Source organism: Gymnoscopelus braueri, assembly GCF_963280865.1.
Source record: "Gymnoscopelus braueri genome assembly, chromosome: 12".
In the NCBI taxonomy this organism is placed as follows: Eukaryota; Metazoa; Chordata; class Actinopteri; order Myctophiformes; family Myctophidae; genus Gymnoscopelus; species Gymnoscopelus braueri.
In genome coordinates, this window is record NC_137614.1 from 42,077,135 (window position 1) to 42,097,907 (window position 20,773).

Below are 20,773 nucleotides of genomic sequence, written 5' to 3' on the forward strand. Positions count from 1 at the left end.
GTACCAACAGGAGGAAGTGGACTGCTAATCATATATCATTTATATATTTTTATAAAGACACATTATTTTAGCTGGGTTATACCTTCTCATAGTTCTACTTGAATGTTGACAAGAAATAATAATCCCGCTAGTGTTTGAGTACCGCGAGCCGTGAAAAAACATAAACAAAAAACACATGTGTAGCGAACGTCTATATAAGGATAAATATACTAAGGATTAGTCCGTGACGTCACTGCTAAAATACCAAGGATGCGTCCGTGACGCCAATATAATATTAACAGAGACGACGTTACATTTTGAGGTTTCAAGGACCAGTGCACACACTGCTTTGGTTGTGTATTGTTGATCTGTTGTTATTATAACTCAAGACAACGTCAGGAACACAGTCAAACTTTATTATTCACTTTAAACTCTGACAAGTGACTCTTCTTCTGTGAATGACATTCCCTATCTCCCAAAGCCCCATAGTCAACAGCACCCCCATGAGGCACATATTTACCATTACTGTTAGATTAAACGGTCTGGCTGCGGAAGAATTTTGGCCAATGCTGGCCAGCTGGGAGAGGCCATTCGTACTCGGGAACGGTACGAATCAATCGGACCCAGTCTGAATCCGCCCTAAATGGAACCAAAGGGGCCATTATGGGTCGCTCTGGTTGTATACTCTCAGAGTTATGGAGGTCCTTGAAATTAAAATGTTTGAGAACCACATGCTCCATGTTATGACCTTGATTTGCTGATGGTGTTTTCTCTTTTATCGCCATGCTGGTCACATCATGTGGGAGAGCAGAAGGTAGTAGCATTATCTACACTCATTTATGACTGTGTTAAAGCAGCAATCCATGACTTTCATTGCAACTTAATCCATTGAGACCGGGAACGCGTCTGTGTCATTTTAAGATTTCTTTGGCTATTCAAAAATAGCGGATATACAAGCTCATATAGTGCGGCACCGAGTGTCGTGCTTTATGAGCTTGTAGATCTGCTATTTTTGAAATTTTTTAATATATATATTTTCAAATTCTGTAACTCAAACCTTTGCTTCTGGGATTCCCTGGAGCAAAACATTTTGAGATGGGGGTCCGCGGCCAAATACATAATCTGAAAATGTTTTCTAAACAGTATGTTGCTATATCAGTGGTGCTCCAACTTTTCCATGTCAAGGACCCCCAAAATGATTATGTGTTTGGCCGCGGACCCCCATCGCAAAATACGTTGTTCCAGGGGACCCCCAGAAGCACAGATCGGAAAAGATTTGCAAAAATGTTCCACGATTGTTAAAACATTTGCCAAATAAATCATAAAATGACACAGATGCGTTCCTGGTCTTAATGGATAAAACGCCTGGGATTTGAATGCATGGTAGACCAAACATCTACCGCTCAGGCAAGAGTGAATAAATACCTGCATATAGGCGAGATATTTTACTTAATATCTTCGGGCAGGGCTACTTGTCAACCAGTAAGTGTCCTAACCAACACCAGGGTCTAAATGTCTCAATGGAAGAGCAGGAAGACCACCTCCAACCACTACAGATGTACTACAGTAGTTATTATTGTATTAACATTCTCTACCATACAGATTGGCTCAAATAAAATTGTATCCTTTAAAATGAGTTCCAAATTGCAGCCTTAAATTCACTATTTTCACAATGTGCTTGTCTTTTATTTTGAAACACATGCTTCCATTGCTCACAGTAGGGAATTGTTGCGTTGTTGTGTGCCTTTTTATGTTATTGTCATATTTGCTCTGACAGTTTGGGCTCATTTTCATCAAAGGGCAAAGCGAGCGCCAGCTGCCAGCCAGCCGGGGGAAGTCATTAATACGGCACATTGTCACTTCATTTTTATCTGTCTGCGTTTTGTCACTTGTTCAGGTAAAACATCTTTCAGAAGTTCAACTTCAAAGATGGAGCAGATGTTGTTTGAAATGACATATTACAATATAGGCAGGCACAACTTTGTATGCTGGCCATACATCTGTACCAGCTCACACACACACACACGCACACACACACGCACACACACACACACACACACACACACACACACACACACACACACACACACACACACATGCACACACACGTGCACGCACGCACGCACGCACGCACGCACGCACGCACGCACGCACGCACGCACGCACGCACGCACGCACGCACGCACGCACGCACGCACGCAACAGTACACACAGTACACACACTGTTACCATGTCTCTTGGAAAGGGGGCCGACAGAACACACATATAATAATGTATTTGTAATAATGTAATGTCACAGATATAACACAGATATAATAGTGTACTGTATAGCATAAAATAATGTAATGTTAGAACACATAATAATGTAATTAAACAATATTACACGAGAGGGTGTGCTTTACCATCATTATTACTTCTTCCACCACTGCAGCATCAATAACACTTTTTTTTCTGACTTCTCTCTGTTACTGAGACATGGCCAATTATGTCATTTTGACTTTGACCTTGATTGTGACCTTTTAATCCTAAAAGTTAATCATCTCTTTGGGGGAGCTTACTGATCAAGTGTCAAGTACCACCATCTGCTCACCAGTTATTGTTGACAGAAAAACAGACAGATGGACATTATAATATACTGCCACTCATTGCTTTGGGCAAAGTAACAAATCACAAAGCACACAAATACCTGTCATTTAAAGCTGTACGTTGGAACTTATTTTAAAGGTGATTATTATGAAATAAATTCTGATAGTGATCATTGCTATAGAGTGTTTGTTAACAGGGGTCTCCATGTTTCTCCAGCTCGTTTGTAAACTGAAAATACATTTTCAGGTCGGGATACTAATTCAAACCAATCAGGAGAGAGTAACCCCGGCTGGAGTGAAATTGTCTCTGTTGTGTCCATGTCTCCATGGCTCTGTTGTGTCTCTGCTGTGTCTCTGTTGTGTTCGTCTCACCGGCCTCTTTTGTCTCCCGTCCAGTTCCTGGGTCAGACCTTCGGCACTCTGGGAGAGATCATTGGCGCTGCGGGCGGACGGGTGGAGAGGACGCTCTCGTAAGTCTCCCAGCATCCCATACTATACTGTACACCTCACTGCTTCTCAACCTTTTCAGGCCGTGACCCCCCAAAATAATCATATTTTAACTGGGGACCCCCCACCCTTGCAAGCGCTTGGAATGTAGGAGTTGAGACATTACATATAGTTGGACTCGGTTCCACAGATAAATATTGTGAAAATAGCCAATCTACAAGCTCACAACTTTGTAGATCGGCTATTTTCACAATGTTTGCCTCTTTCTTATATTATTTAATATAATTTAGTCAATGTTTTACCAGTTTTTATAGTATTTTTCTTTTCTATTTTTGTCTTTTTTGTGGTATTAAAAAGGTCTTAATAAAAGTCCTTAAATTGTCACTTCTCTGTCATCTAGGACCCCCCCCCCTCACCCCATAGTTAGGTTTTGAAGGAGAGTAAGGATTTTCATAACTGTTGGTACGGCATTCCACATTTTTGTGGCATAGCAGTACAACAAATTGAATCCCTTGTTAGAGCCAAATCTGTCTTGAACGTGATTTGTGGAGCTCCCTCTGGTGTTGTGATTGTGGACGTCATTGACTTGACGTTTTTGTGGTAGTTTGGCGGGTACATGGGTGCCTTTGTGGTGTAGTGTATCTTGTAGACCAGGCCCATTGCAAGTTGCTGTGCTGTACTCTGTCCTCTACCCTGAGCCATCCCATTCCCACCTGTGAGCAGGGGTTAAATGAGTTGTAGATGTAAGGCCAAGCAGTAGCCTGACCAGTTTATTTTGGGATGTCATGGAGCCTTGTTTTTAAGGCTTTTGTGGTGCTATGGTACCATGTCCATGAGGTACATGCATAGTCGAAGTGACTTTAGATGAGCGCTCCTGTTAGAGTCCTCAATGTGTTCTTGCTGACCAGAAAGAGATCCTGTACAAAAATCGTGTTCTTTGGTTGACTTTTTTGATGACATTTTTTCACTGGAAAGATTTGGTGTCAAATGCCTCTTGGAGGTCCAGCATGACCATGCCGCAGTATTTGCCCGTGTCCACCTCATGTTTGATGTGGTCGTTCAAATAGAGAACGCATGAGTCAGTGGAATGGGATGTTCTGAAGCCAGATTGCAATTCGTACGCTAGTTTTTTTTCAGCAAGATACTTTTCAACCTGTTCATAAACTATTTTTGTTTTCTTCCTTTTTTACACAGCGTTACTCTCGCTAGTTTAAAATCTTGGGGGACCCCAGACTATCTCCCCAGGCCTTCCCGGGTACGGTACAGTGATCCGTTCAGGGAAACGGTACACAAGTGTTCACACTAATCACAACATCTGCCAAGTGGTCCCAGGTGCGCACCCGGAACCATAGTCTGAATCCGCCCAGAGAGTGTACAAATGGAACCTAATAGTTCAATTACAACTGGGGGGTCCTTGACCTTCACTTTGAAAAGACTGAGAATCACTGCTCACTACAACAAGGAAGGCTGCTGGACAGAGATCCCTGTGTTTGTTGATGGCCGCTGTTGATTGTGTACTGTATAAGAAAGAAAGAAATAAAGAAAGAAAGAACTGCATGAATCGTATCGTTTTAACCATTTAAGCTTAAACTTCATTATTAATTCTCGAAAAGGCATTTGAGGTTTCCGTCATTTCCAATGTCATCAAGGAAAGTTTGGAATATTTTTGAAAGATTTCGCCTATACTGAGAAAGGATATGAAAGTGGTTAACAACATGTTGTGGAAAAGTGCTGAAAATGCCATTCCTCGTATCTTAGAAAAGTCATTGTGTACCGCTGAGTGAATTAAAGGAATATTGAATTTTGATTATCATACAGAACATCAGCTGAACAAAATGTGAATAAACACTTTAGTTACGGCCACATCTACAATAGTTTCACCCTTTGTGAAATCTGCGTGGATATAACCACAGAGTCAAACTCACAAACAACCTGTTTATAGAAGTTACTGTTTGGTATGAATCCCTCAAGCTGAAAGAATTATTTAGGTACTGTATATTTTCTATGCATTCTATCCCACACGTTGCAATGGCAAATGCTTGCATCCAACACAACTGTTATTGAAGGTGTAATATCAATCAATACTAGGTTTATTTTTCAGCTGCTAGATATAATGTTACACATACTGCCATGTTCTGGTTTAGCTCATCACAGACGTCATTAAACAGCTTCTTACACTAAGAAACACACAATACCAGATGTTTTACAGCATTTTTTATTTACTCATAAGCTGACTTGACACAATCTGCAGATGGTGTAAAAAAGATGATCTCGGTTTGGGATGCTGTAGATTTGTTGTTGACAACTCCACACCTCCCTCACAACGACATCAGTTTGCTCATGGGAGGAATTGCGTTACCTTTAAGAGCAGCACACTGCTCTTAACAGTAATGGACAGCAGTCATTTGATTGGCCATGATTGAACCCACCTTAGATAGATAGATAGACAGATAGACAGATAGATAGATAGATAGATAGATACAGTAGATAGACAGATAGACAGACAGATAGATAGATAGATAGATAGACAGACAGACAGACAGACAGACAGACAGACAGACAGACAGACAGACAGACAGACAGACAGACAGACAGACAGACAGACAGACAGACAGACAGACAGACAGACAGACAGACAGACAGACAGACAGACAGACAGACAGACAGACAGACAGACAGATTGATTGATAGATTTGACCACGTTCATGAAGTATTGCATAAATGACCTACCGGCTGTGGGGATGATAGATAGATAGATTGATTGATTGATTGATTGATTGATAGATTTGACCACGTTCATGAAGTATTACATAAATGACCTACCGGCTGTGGGGATGTTATTTCATTCATGAAGGAGCCAGTATTGCATAAATGACCCCCCGGCTGTGGGGATGTTGTTTCATTCATGAAGGAGCCACTATTGCATAAATAACCTACCGGCTGTGGGGATGTTAGTTAATTCATGAAGGAGCCACAAGGAGTCCTACCGGCTGTATAGGGATGTTTTCCTGGTCAGGGAGTATATTGCAGCTTGCTCTCAGTGGGACTGGCTGGTGAGACCATGGGGCCCTGGGGGCCAACGCGTCACAAAGACCCCCACAGCACAGCACAGCACAGCACAGCACAGCACAGCACAGCACAGCACAGCACAGCACAGCACAGCACAGCACAGCACAGCACAGCACAGCACAGCACAGCACAGCACAGCAACTGGACTGTTTCACAGCTGACATGCTTGAGAAGCCTTATCGAGCACAGACAGACCACATAGTCTCTCTGATCCACTGACAGCTCCAAAACACTGTTCTGAAAGAAAGAGAGAGAGAGAGAGAGAGAGAGAAAAGAGAGAGAGAGAGAGAGAAAGAGAGAGAGAGAGAGAGAGAGAGAGAGAGAGAGAGAGAGAGAGGGGGTGCAAAGAGAGAGAGGATAGGGGAAAGAATGGAAGTGGAGACTGAAGCTTGTGTTATACTCTGTCATAAGGTATAAATTCAGCATGAGGGAGGGATTGAGGGAGACGAGAGAGAAGAATGGAGGGAGGGAGACGTGACAGCTAGGAGAAAGTGAAAAGGAATAAGAGCTAGAGGCTCTATGATGACAGCTATGGGAGGAATGAGGTGGGCCTATACTGGCTTCACCAAGGCAAAGCAAGTTTATTAACACTTCTCCACAAGGCAATTCAAAGTGCATACAAAAAATAAAAACAACAAATTAGAAAATAATATTTGAATCCAATTATGAATAGGTATTAAAGAGAGATTTAAGATAATGGACAATAAGAATAAGGTAAAAACTAGAAAAAGTGCTACTCGGAGCACAGGTCTCCGCCAGGTCAGGTACGTTATTGTGGCCTCCTGGTGGCGCCATAATAGGCCAATGTGAAAAGGGTGCCATTTGTTCAAGGGCTTTTCACTGCAATCGGATACTGCATTCATGATTTGAGGCATTTTGTTCCAAAAATGTGTTTTGCAAAATTAGACCTGCTGGTGGCGCTATAACAGGCCAATCTAAAAAATTGGGCCAGAGGTTCTGAATTGGCATCCAGGTTTTGTGCGTGCACAGTTTCGCAGCGGCCGGGCCAACGGTGCCAGAGATTAGCTGCTATAACGGACGGACAGGACGGACGGACGGACGGACAGACACACGGACGGACGGACAGAGGGTAAAACATACTCTCTCGCCAATAAGAGAATACAATTATATGATTAAAATACCTCATTAAAAGGCAGCGGCAAACAGAAAAGTCTTCAACTTTGATGTAAAGGAACTGAGAGTAGCAGACCTACACACACACGCGCGCGCGTGCGCGAGAGAGAAACTTGCCGTGGGGGAGACACACACACACACACACACACACACACACACACACGAGAAACTTGCCGTGGGACACACACACACACGCACACGCACACGCACACGCACGCGCACGCACACGCACACGCACACGCACACGCACACGCACACGCACACGCACACACACACACACACACGAGAAACTTGCCGCGGGGGAGGGGCTACTAGCATGTTGTGGAGCTAGATTCTATAGCCCATTTATTAGCACATTAGCACATTTATTAGATTGTATATAGATTTATCTCTATTAAATGGATTCTTTGGTGTCGGGACAATAACTCATATTCATGACATACCTAGTGTCTGTGTAATCAATCAAATTTTCTCAGATTTTTTTTTAAAGGAGTTCACCTTGGTGAGAGCCATTGGACAAGATACCCTCTCAATGAATGTCTTTATGACATCCAAGCTGTGAGTAATGGGACAATGATGTCTAATGACAGACACAATAATAATTCCTCACCTCTCCCTGAGAAAGCACAGTTGTTATTCCATTCCCACAAGCATTCATTTCCTTTATTTAGACAATTGGAAACCTGGGAGAGAAACCGTGTAGGAGAGACAGACAGTAGGAGCACTGAGAGGGAGACAGACAGTAGGAGAGCTAAGAAGAGACAGTGTACTACAGTGACGAGTTGGGCAACATCTGAACAAGCATCAAACGTTTGACCTCATAGGTTCATGGTTATTTTCCAGTGTTATTTCACTGGCCTGGGGGCCAGCAGGGTTGCCAGATCTGCTTATTATAATTTCCCGCAAAATTTTATTTGAAAATAGCCGATCTACAAGCTCACAACACTTCACATCGCAACGTGTTGTAAGCTTGTAGATCTGCTATTTTCAAATAGCTGATGTATATGTTAAAGTGCTCATGCATAGTCGCTTCTTTTGGGCTGGTTTTCCTAGACCTGGTTGCTTGTTTCTCTCACAGAATCTGGCAACACTTGGGGGAAGTCCGAAGAAAGAGGGAAGAAAGAGAAAACTCAGTCACACTGTCAGTCAGTGACAACAGGAGGGAGTATAGGCTGAGAGCACAAAACACAAAATAACAAGTGAACCTAGCATGTTTTTTGACCCGACAGGGGATTACATTACATTACAGTCATTTAGCAGACGCTTTTATCCAAAGCGACTTACAATAAGTGCATTCAACATAGGTAGGGAACGAAACTACTAATCACCAGAAGTCTTAAGTGCATTTCCTGCAAAAACAAGCAACCAAGAGTATACCTAGCGCTAAGGTAAAAGTGCAATATATCAGCTACCTACTTTCTTAAACAGATGAGACAAAATAGCAAAATCAAATGAGCACGAGCTAAAACAAATAAGTGTATCGACTAAACAAGATCCAATAAAACAATACAAAAATAAAACAAGAGTTTGTACAACTAGTTAACAACAAGTAGGCCAGGCAAAGAGGAAGGGTAGTGTTTCCTGAAGAGGTGGGTTTTCAGCCTGCGGCGAAAGATGGGCAGTGACTCTGCTGTCCTGACATCAGTGGGAAGTGCATTCCACCACTGTGGGGCCAGAACAGAAAAAAGTCGTGACCGTGTCGATCGACCAGAAGGACCCTTGAGTGACGAGGCAATCAGTCGCCCCGAGGTAGCAGACCGAAGTGGTCGGGCAGGGGTGTAGGCATCGACCATAGCCCGGAGGTAAGAAGGAGCTGTTCCTTTCACTGCCCTATAGCACCAGGGTTTTGAACTGGATGCGAGCCGCTACGGGGAGCCAGTGCAGAGAACGGAGAAGGATAGTTGTGTGGGAGAACTTGGGGCGGTTGAACACCAGACGAGCCGCAGCTTTCTGAACAAGCTCCAGAGGTCTGATGGCTGATGCCGGAGCACCAGCAAGGAGGGTAGTCCAGGGGGATGAGCCTGTTGGGTCGAGGTTGAGGTGGACAACGTGATTTACGATTCCAAGCCTCTCGGTATGCAACTAGAACGCAGCTGAGTGGGCAGAAGCGGACATCGCACCGCTCGGGACAGGCAGTCGCTTGGCTAGCGCCACGCTAGCCTCGGGCATTCCCCATGGGGCTCAAGTTTGCCTCTGATTCCTTGCCTGCCTTGTTCTTATGTTTTAACCGGCGCATCAACCTATTACAAGTTGGGATTGAGAACGCATGTCCACATTTCATTGTCAATCACGTGATTGCAGGTCTACAAGGAACATTAAAAAGTGGCGTGACAGGGGAGCCTGTCATGTCAAACTTTTGCTGACGCGTTGTAAGCTTGTAGATCATTGTAAGCTTGTAGATCTGAAGGCGTTGTGTTTAGGGAGGCAGGCAAGTGGCATGGTTGATGCCAAGGGGGATGGGGGGGGGGGGTAAGGCGTTGTTGCTGTGCCAATAAGCAAGAGAGATCACATGAAGCCCTCTTCCCCAGTGTCTCTGTCCAGAAGCCTGCAGGGAATAGACTGCTGTCTGAAAGACCACTGAAGAACCAGACACACTCACCACAGCTCTGAGGGAGGGACGGAGGGAGAGAGAGAGAGAGAGAGAGAGGAGAGAGAGAGATGAGAGAGAGAGAGAGAGGAGAGAGAGAGAGAGAGGAGAGAGAGAGGAGAGAGAGAGAGAGAGAGAGAGAGAGAGAGAGAGAGAGAGAGAGAGAGAGAGAGAGAGAGAGAGGAGAGAGAGAGAGAGAGAGAGAGATGGTGGGTGGGCGGGTGAGGGATACAGATTGAACAGGAAAGGGACTCAGACAGATTGGGGACACACGCGCGTGTGCGCGCGTGTGTGTGTGTGTGTGTGTGTGTGTGTGTGTGCGGGCGTGTGCCTTCGTACATTACTATAAATTATGTTCTTAACTTTTTTAGCTTGAAAAGGTTTTTACAGATGTATTTTCGAATATGTAATAAAAGCATAAGCACTTTGAAATTGAAAGGACGGTGGATAACTAACTCCCGGGAGAGGAGAGGAGAGGAGAGGAGAGGTGGAGAAAGCAGCATGCTGGTTTGTTTGCCAAAATCAGAGTTGCCTCTGTGTGTTGTCATTAAGTGGCCTCACTGGTTCCTGTGGGTCTGTAGCAAGTTGTCAGTCAAACGCGCAGGCACGCATGTGCGCATGCACGCACGCACGCGCACACACACATTCTATCTCTCAGGATATGTCTGTCTTCATGTCTCTCAAACACCCACAGGCACACCCACACTCACGCACACACAAGCACACACACAACCTGGTCTCATCATAATTCACAAGATTGTATCGAAATAGGAAGGGCAGGTTCTATCATTAGGAGGTGTGCTTATTTCCTGAATCCTGATTTATTCCCCATCGTACACCAAAAATAGCCAAGTTGTAGATGGGTTATGTGAGGTGCCCAACATATTGCAGGGCGGAGTGTAAATCAGACTTGACTGATCACTAATTCAGACACGTTTTGCCTTATCTCTTTAATTGTTTTGTTGTTTATCTCTGCTATTGTCTTGTTGTTTATCTCAGCTGTATTGTTGGTTTGTTTTGGTCAAACGTGACAAAAAGAGATTTGTACAATCTTCAACTTCTACACTCTCCTCCTCCATCCTCTCTTCTGTCTCCTGGCTAAAGGCAATCCTCCTAGTCTTCTTTCAAAGCATTGTTACTTTTAGTAAGTAAGAAAGCAACCTCAAGCAACCCATGATGTTGAATGCCAAGCAGGAAGGCACATGGGTACCAGTTTATAGTCTTATTCAGTACGACTGAATTGGACAGGCTGTGAAACCGAATATCCCTCTGAGACATAAAGTCTAATCTAACCTAACCTAATCTAATCTGCATGAAAATGAAAAAACGAATGAAAAGAAATGCCATGTTAAAAGATTAAATTAAATAAAGATCCCAGGGGGAGAAGATGCAGCGAAAAGAATTAAGGATGGGCCCGAGAACTGAACCCTGCATAGTCACCAAGTCTTACTGAGAAAGATATTTCAGTTAAACAGGATCGATTCCGGACCACCTTAATACCCAAACTAGGTGTGAAATAAGAACATTCTTAGAAATAGACCTAAAAGTAAGAGTAAGACGGAGGTGTCCAGATTAGGTTTTTTAATCAATGGTTCCACCACCGCATGTTTAAAATAGGCTGGAACAACGCCTGAAGCAAGGCTGTAATTTACAATTACTTGTAACGTTTGGTGCAGTAGTCAACCATACGTCTTTGAAGAGGCGAGGCGGGACGCTATCAGTGGAACAGGATGTAAGTTTTAGTTGAGAGACAAATATTGTTAAGAATCGGAAGGTCAAACTGATTAAAGACAGCAGAGCAAGTGACAGGCATGGAGGGATAAAAAGAGGGGGAGTGAAATGTGAGCTCTAATAAAGGCGATCTTGTCAACGAAGAAGCGGAGACATTTTTCACAGACTTCTGATGAAGCTTCCAGACAAGTGGATTGATAAGAATGTTTTTTAATGGCTTATTCTTCTTTAAAAAGAACACAAGGTTGGTTTGTGGCAGTTGTTTGAGATCATATCGGAAAATGTTTTAGTTTTTCAGCTTCGGCGATTTTCTGGTATAATTATCCAATTATCCAGGATGTCATAGGACACATGTAGCTTATCTTTACTTTGTATGGCTTGCTACAATTTATTCTCTCTCTCTCTCTCTCTCTCTCTCTCTCTCTCTCTCTCTCTCTCTCTCTCTCTCTCTCTCTCTCGCTCTCTCTCTCTCTCTCTCACACACACACACTCTCTCTGCTACAGGAGTGATGTGGGTTGCAGGTGATTTTACCTAAATTGCGTAGTGTAGTGACTCTGCCCTTCACTGATTATCACAAAAAACTAATTTACTCACAAAATTCAAATTGACTCACAACTGTGCATATAGAAATAGATGCGTCTAGAAATAGAGATACACACACACACACACACACACACACACACACACACACACACACACACACACACACACACACACACACACACACACACACACACACACACACACACACACACACACACACACACACACACACACACACACACACACACACACAGGTGGGTGCGTGCGTGCGTGTTGGCTGTTGTTTGCTTTATAGATCTCTACTTTTAGAAACACACTTCCCTCTGTGTAAGGAACCTCCTCTTACCTGGCTGTTGCTATAGAAACCCACGAGTGCTGTTAGCCCAGCCAGGCAGGGTGTAAAAGTAGTCTGATTGGCCCATAAAAAACGGGAACACAGTTGGACATGTCATACATACGCGCACACACACACACACACACACACACACACACACACACACACACACACACACACACACACACACACACACACACACACACACACACACACACACACACACACACACACACACACACACACACACACAACAAACTTGTCAAGTCATAGTTTTACAGGTGTAAGAAAAACAGGAAAACAGGTCAGAAATTTCAATTGACAATTTATGACAATTCAATCAATCAATCAATCAATCAATAAATCAATCAATCAGTCAATCAGTCAATCAGTCAGTAATTCAATCAATCAGTAAGATATATACATACATACAGTACATACATACATACACACATACATACACACATACATACATACATACATACATACATACATACTGTACATACATACTGTTCATACGTACATGCTGTACATTTTGTATGTATGGTTAGAAGAATCGGCACACACACACACAAGCACTGCAACAACAACTATTTTGCAGTCATTGGTAATAATAATAATAGTGTGTATGCACATGTACATTTTCCTCATGAACATACATCAAACACGCAGCCACTGCTGCCTTCCAGAAGAATCCACGTTTAGAAACCAGGTCCGTACGTCCATAAATCCCACACAGGAATTAATCAGAAGCACGTTAATCCGATCATTAATCAGAACAGCCTCTTAATTAACATAGATTAACACACATTAACATAGCAGCATGAATATCACAAGCACGGGTCTTCAACAGGGGTTCGGGGACCCCTAAGGGGTCCTCAGAGTTACTACAGGGGGCTGCCAGTCTTTTGTATATGACAGAAATGGGGACAGACAGAAGGACATAGAGACAGTGAGACAGGCAGACAGACAAAGAGACAAATAAACAGACAGGCACGGCACGTGATTAATGCACGTTCTGTTCTGACGAGTTAGACAAACTTTTGTCCACAACTCCATCATGGCTGCTCGCAGTTGAAATACGAAAGGCAGACAAATCTCATGTCAATGTCGGGTATAAAACCTTGTATGTCTGTTACTGTCAGTGATGGAAGAAGTACTAAAAATGTTTACTTTAGTAAAAGTATCAACACCACAATGTAAAAATACTCTGTTACAAGTAAAAGTTCGGTTTTCAAACTTTACTTGAGTAAAAGTACAAAAGTAGTGGCATCAAAATATACTTAATGTGCTAAAAGTAAATGTACTAATTTCAAGTTTTCAAAATGTATAAAAGTCTTTTGAAAATAGCAGATCTACAAGCTCACAACGGGTCGCATCGCGACCCGTTGTGAGCTTGTAGATCGGCTATTTTCAAATAGCCTAAGTATAGTATTGGGCTGAAGTGGTTAATGTATATTTTGTAATACTAATCTAAATCTACAAACTAACTAGTGACTAATAATTGTAGTGGCGTAAAAAGTACAATATTCGTCTCTGAGTTGTAGTGGAGCAGAAGTAAAAGTATTGAAAATCGGAAATACTCCACTAAAGTAAATAAAAATCACACCCTGTGTGAAGTGGGCGGTGTCTTGCTAGCTAATCACAATACTGAATGGAGTCAACCAATCATGTACAAAAAATAAATACATTTATTGAAACACTCTTTATGATGGAAGAAACCATAACTTAAAAAAAACAAATTTATGTTTTTTTTAAAGTTATGGTTTCTTATATAGGGCTATGCACATGTGTCATGTGACACTGGCCAATCACAGTCCTGAATAGACTGTGATTGGCCAATCACGGTGCAGGGTTTGTTGTACAAATATCCAAACCTTTTTGTACATTTTTGGCCAATCACAGCGCAGGATTAGTTGTACAAATATCCAAACCTCACTTATAGGGGCGGTTTCACCGCCCAAAAATACCTCAAAATTGTACAGTACTTGAGTACATGTACTTAGTTACTTTACACCACTGGTTACTGTTACTTGTATTCCAATGGATCCAATGTACTGTAGCTTTAATCACAAGCTCTTGTTAATAGTTTTCATTGGATAAATATTTATAAAACCCCACAGACAGACATAATCACTTTTAACCTGGCGTCTCTATCTTGTCTTTACAGGCATTACATGTTCCTTTTCCCCTATTGCTTCTTTCTCTATCGTGACGCATTGTGAACTTGTAGATCAGCTATTTTTGCTACTTTTGTGCAACACTGTCAATACGCCTAAGGATAAAATAGGGTATTAATTTATGGGGAAAAAACAACAACATAAAAAGCAAGAAATATAGAAATACAAGGTTTCTGCCCCGACGGCGACAATTTGTAAATGGAATAAATGTGTGGATTCCATTAGGGTTCCCAGACGCCTCTGGCAGTCAGACAGATGGAGATTGATGAGGTGGGACAGCACCTAAATAAGCTGTCAACAAGGGTGGTTACGTTTGTCGTTGTCATAAATCCACAACGCCATGTGCTGTGGGATGACGTGTCCGTGAGGCGTGTTGACAGCCGTCTGTTAGGCTGTGCGGCGTGTTAGCAGGTAAAGGAGGTGATTTGTGACGGCTGAATGAACGCGTTGGTTGGCATTGTCCACTATTCTCTTATTGGTGATGTCCAGTGTGTGTTTCTGTGTAGATTCAAAGCCAACACACACATGGACCTAAGGGTTGCAAATTCACGGTGTCATCTTTTAAATCACTTCTGAAAACCTACTTTTTATACCAAGGCCTTCTCTTAGATCATTTTGTTTATTGTTGTCTCCGCCAGGCCGAAAGGCATGGCCGAGACTATGTTTTGCACCCTGTCCGTCCGTCCGTCCGTCCGTCTGTGTGTTTGTGTTTGTGTGTATCTGTGTGTGTTTTCATATTCCATCCTGATTGGCTAAGATTGACATCTAAAGTTTGCAGGAGTGGCCCGTTTTGAACAACATGCCGCAAATCATGAACTGATTGCAGTGAAACTTTGCACGCACATTCGCACTACGTTGAGGAACAAATGCCACCCTTTTAGCATTGCCCTATTATAGCACCACTAGGAGGCAGATTTTTGCAAAACATTTTTGGTAAACATTTACCGTCTGATTTTTCATATTCCATCCTGATTGGCGAATTCCGAACATTGCTGGCCCACAATAACCTACCTGACCCGGCAGAGACCTGTGCTCCGAGGAGCACTTTTTCTAGTTTTTATTGTTTTGTTTATTGTTGCAATGGTTTGGTTGTTGTTTATCTTACCATCTGTTTTTAAGCTGAATTCAGCATCAACATAAAAAAAACAATTATGCTGAATCGTTCTTGGTGTACTGTATTTTATATTGCCACTTTGTAACCATGTTTCGAAAAGCGCTTTATAAGTAAAGTTTATTATTATTATTATTATGTACCTATACGCATGTACGCATGCATAAACACAACTGTCATGAGCGCAAATGCACACACCACAGGAAACATATTTCAAAATATTTTGGCAGATCTTAAACTTTAAAGATACTAACATTTTCAACATTTATTGCTGAGCATATGCTGGACAAACCAAACGACCCCACAACGAATACCAGAGCACACAACTGCAATCCGTACAGGTGATATGAATTATGCAATTGCAAAACATTATGCTGAAATAAATCACCCCCTTCACAAACATTCTGTGGGATGAGAAAGTCATGATGCCTACTAGGTGATGATTTTAAGAAACTGTTCCAGAAAAATATATTGGATTTACACACTCAATATTATGATTAATGAGTTGAATCTGTGTAAACGCTCTGATGAAGGCCCTTTTCCTTATTTATATGTGAACCAAATAAATAAGTGGAAATGTTAGTATTCTGTGCTCTTTGATAATACGTTTGAGATGTGCTTCCCTTTTCAATATTTTGGAATATGTTTACTGGAGTTTGGGTTTAGCACTCCACCGAGAATCCGTTGAGACGCTTTTTCTTTTCACTCAGCGCACACAACAGGCTCATAGCCAAAACCAAACTAGAAAGCATGGAGCCAGTGGCACACATCAATAGTGAAAACACGCACGCAAGTGCGCACACGCACGTGCATGCGCACTCACACACACACACACACACGTGCATGCGCACGCACACGCACACGCACACGCACACGCACACGCACACGCACACGCACACAGATAGATACAGTTCTCTCTCTTTCTCCTCTTCCTCTCTTTACACACACACACACACACACACACCAGTGTCACCATCCCGTCGGCTGTCCCCTGCGGGCGGTGTCCTCGGCAGCACTCACCTGCCATCTGGCATGGTGGCTCAGGTCTCGTCTGCTGCGCCCCGCTCTGACAGCTCTCAGACAGACCACCGCCGCCGCTGCTTCTGCAGGGAACATTTAACTTGGTCGGCTCCAGGAGCCAATTTTAGGAATTCAGTTCGGCCCCCGTAGCCGAGTCTCGTTAAGAAACTAGGCTAATTTCTGTTTGCTGGCAGGGCCCCCAGATTTATATCTGAAGCCCGTTCTGGCTTCTGTGCTTGCAGTTCAGTCAAAGGGCTTCAAAGGATTTAGGACCATTTATACCGTATTGCACCAGATGGTCCTACCAGTTGTGTTTGGTGGGAAAAGGCTCAGCACTGAGGATACTCCCTAATGGTGTCAGAGATTGTATGAGGAGCGCAGTAAAACCCACGAAAATGTCATTCTGTGAATATGAAACTGTAGCACAAACCTGACACAATTCAGAGATTGGCTGCACAGCATTCATCTACGAATTCAAGGAATTTCTGTGTGTGTGCGTGTGTGTGTGTGTGTGTGTGTGTGTGTCTGCCTGCCTGTGTGCCTGCCTGCACATCTGTCTGTCTGTCTGTCTGTCTGTCTGTCTGCCTGTCTGTCCTTTGCATGATCAAGGACTGTTCATCTGATCAACTTCACACTTGGCGGGTGCAACATATGTCATACTATATACAGGTAGTGACGACTTGGAGCGTATGATCATATGCGTCACCCGTTTTTACGCAGTGGGATCCCCTGCCGTGTCATTTTCCTCTGAATGTGTTTATTCTGAACGGGCACACATGCCAAAAGGACACGCGTTCCAGGTGGGCAAGCAATCCGAGGAGCCACTCCCCAAATGAACACTACTGCACTACTCCACGTACAAATAATAACAGGAGGAGTTTGAGGCATTGGAGGGAATTAGCAGCATTCTATTTAACACAGCAGTGGCTTGAATGATTAGCAGAGAGAGAGAGAGAGAGTGTGTGAGCTGTCAGCTTGACCCTGTTTGAAGCGTAGGGGAGACAGACCCACCAAACTGCTTTCTGCCACACAGTAAAGTCCTCAGTGTTCATTCAACTGGGTCCATTTGGTTCCATTTGTACACTCTCAGAGTAAGACTAGCACTCTGGATTTTACCGTGCAGGGCTTCCAGCCATACACAAGAATCTGTGACTGCAGTTACCAAATGGGGACAAAGATATGGTAATTAGCTTCAGGAGATTAACTGACAGGCGCCTTTTCCGCCAGCAATTATAGCCACCCAGTAGAAAGTGTGCAGTCTTTCAAACTACTGAGAGTTGTCCAACCACCTCCTATATCCTGACCCCAATATATCAAACAAAGAGTTCATGCCATGCAGCTAAATGAGCTGGACTCCCTGGTGATATTTTATAGCAGGCCTGCCTGTCTCTCCTTTTATCAGAGCAGTCTGATCTGTCCAGCTTATACATGTACAACCATTCTGAAATAACAACCCTGAGACAGACCGTAAGAAAGCTGAGAGGGAGGCGGTGTCTCTCTCATCCACACATGAGAATTGCTTAACGAAAATGTCCGTCCATTCAACCAAAACGAGGGCAGCTTATTGTAGAAGGTGAATACTGCAGTATATATTGTTCATTGTTGATGGTGGTTTTTTTTGTTTTTGTTTTTTGGGTGACGTTTTACCCTGGTGTATTCTATATTCTATATTCTATCTATCTATCTATCTATCTATCTATCTATCTATCTATCTATCTATCTATCTATCTATCTATCTATCTATCTATCTATCTAACATAATGTCCTTAAACGCCAATATTGTGTTCTCTCAGATGTTTCTGGAAACAGACACAAAGGGATTGTCTTTGTCTATGTCACTTAAAAAAAAATATTTGCAACTAATAAATCAAGAAGAGCTAATTTTCAACTATAAGGACATGCCCAAAATAGGGGCACCAGGTTTAAAGTGGTTTTGAAGCCTTTGTGTGTACACTATGCCGCTTTTGAAATGTGTCTGCTTTTCACTGTCTGCAGAATGCAGCTGTTACTGTGTGTAATCCATATCACAGGAGGCTCTTAGAGTGAAGTGAATTTATAGTTCTGGTGGTCATTTTGGGCTCTCGTGGGGTGGTCAAATCATTTCAGCAAACATCATGGTGATTCTCTGATGGACAGACCTTCTTACCTCTGTCCAGCAGTTCTGGTATCCGGCAGGCAAGCTGGCGGCTGTGGATTTTGAGTGGATGAACTCATAAATAATTCCCACCTTGTTGCCTGGCTGGCAGGCAGTTGGAAGCCCGAGTCCCCACATCACACAGAGCTGTGTGCTTGTGAGAAGATGGCTCGCGTGGCTCGCATTCTTTCTGTTCTGGTCTCCCTCTTGTTATGCCTCCGCCAGCGACAGCCGTGGCTGTCCGCATTGTGTTGGGTGTCGGGTTGTCCATCCATCTGTCCCTCCATCTGTACATACGCACGTACGCCGCCCAACTTTGTGAATACGATATCTCAGACTTGAGGGAATTTCATGAAATTTAATGCAAACGTCCACTTGGACTCAAGGATGAGCTGGTTAGAAGTAAGTGGTCAAAGGTCAAACTTTAACGTCACAGTGTCCTCCCAAATCACGTTAATCAAATTCCTTCAATGTCTTCATTCACTACACATACTAGGTAGGTAGGTACTTTATTCATCCCCGAGGGGAAATTAAGGTGTTACAGCAACTCTCATAGAGACATCAATAAAAACACATTATAGTAATAGAAAACATCTAAAATAGGCATCTAAGCATAGTCAACCTACAAAATTAAAAATTGACAATTGTCAATAAATGTTGAGGGCTACACCAGAACGAAGGCTGATGTGCTAGCAGCTAGTTGCAACGGAAGCGACATCGTCTGCATGCAGGAGACCCACCTGGGTCAGACGAGCAACCGGCCAATACTACCAGGGATGAAACTGGTAGCTGAGATCCGTCACCCCAAGTACGGATCAGCCATGTTTGTGAAGCCCCTGCTGGACGTCAGGGACATTCACGTTAACAGCTCAGACACCAACATAGAGACTGTTACGATATGCCTGCCAGAGATCTCTATTACCTCGCTGTATAAACCACCTGCCAGCCCCTTTGAATGGCCTGAACTACCACCTAAATGCAGGAAGAAACATGCCGTGGTGATTGGGGATTTTAATTCCCATCACACAATGTGGGGATATGACTCAACCAACAGCGATGGCGAACTAGTCGAAAGCTGGATGGAAAACACAGGCCTGCAGCTGGAGCTTATTCACAACTCTAAACTCTTTCAACAGCTGTCGCTGGAGAAGAGGCTACAACCCTGACCTGTGTTTCGTCAGCCAGAGACTAGCACATCTGTCTGAGAAAACGGTGCTGAAACCGCTCTCAGTCACGATCAAACCTGCCATAATAAAGTCGGAAGTCCCCTTTCGACGTCGTTTCAACCTCATGAAGGCTAAATGGGATGGGTATAGCGAAGGAATGGAAAAAGCTCTAACGGACATCGAACCCACACCTGACAAATACAACATATTTGTTCAGGCCGTAAAGAAGACTGCTTGTGCACACATCCCACACGGATGTCGAAAATAGTACATCGCAGGCCTCACAGAAGAGTCATCACAGCTGCTGGAGTGCTATGAAACGGAGTTCCTAAAGGACCCTTTCTCAGACAACACCAGTGAACTAAGTGATGCACTCATGGAATCCCTAGGGAAGGAGAGGCGGAAAGCCTGGCAGGACCTCGTAGAAAACATCAACATGACTCAGAACAGCAAAAAAGCCTGGTCTACTATCCGGAAACTAAACGGTGATAAGATCACTCCACCTGCTGTATCCGAAGTAACACCAAACCAGGTTGGGAGCCAACTGGTGGCCAACGGGAGACGAGCAGAAAGGCGCAGGGCCAAAGGTCAACACCATCTCACCATCATCCCGGGCAGTCAGCAGAACATGTCTATACTAACTAAGCCCTTCACATCTGAGGAGCTTGAAGCAGGATTAAGCACCATGAAGCTGGGCAAAGCTGCAGGTCCTGATGACATACTGACCGAGATGATCACTCACCTAGGCCCAG

At 43.4% G+C, this 20,773-nt stretch overlaps 1 protein-coding gene across 1 annotated transcript in view; it reads left to right on the top strand.

Moving 5' to 3' along the window:
* LOC308096293 (copine-9-like) overlaps window positions 1-20,773 on the top strand; it is a gene marked incomplete at both ends in the record, with an annotated part of 121,719 nt that overhangs the window by 38,780 nt on the left and 62,166 nt on the right. Inside the window, 1 exon segment of the mRNA XM_080443680.1 lies at window positions 2,961-3,034. Within this exon segment, the coding sequence (XP_080299806.1) occupies window positions 2,961-3,034 (74 nt within the window).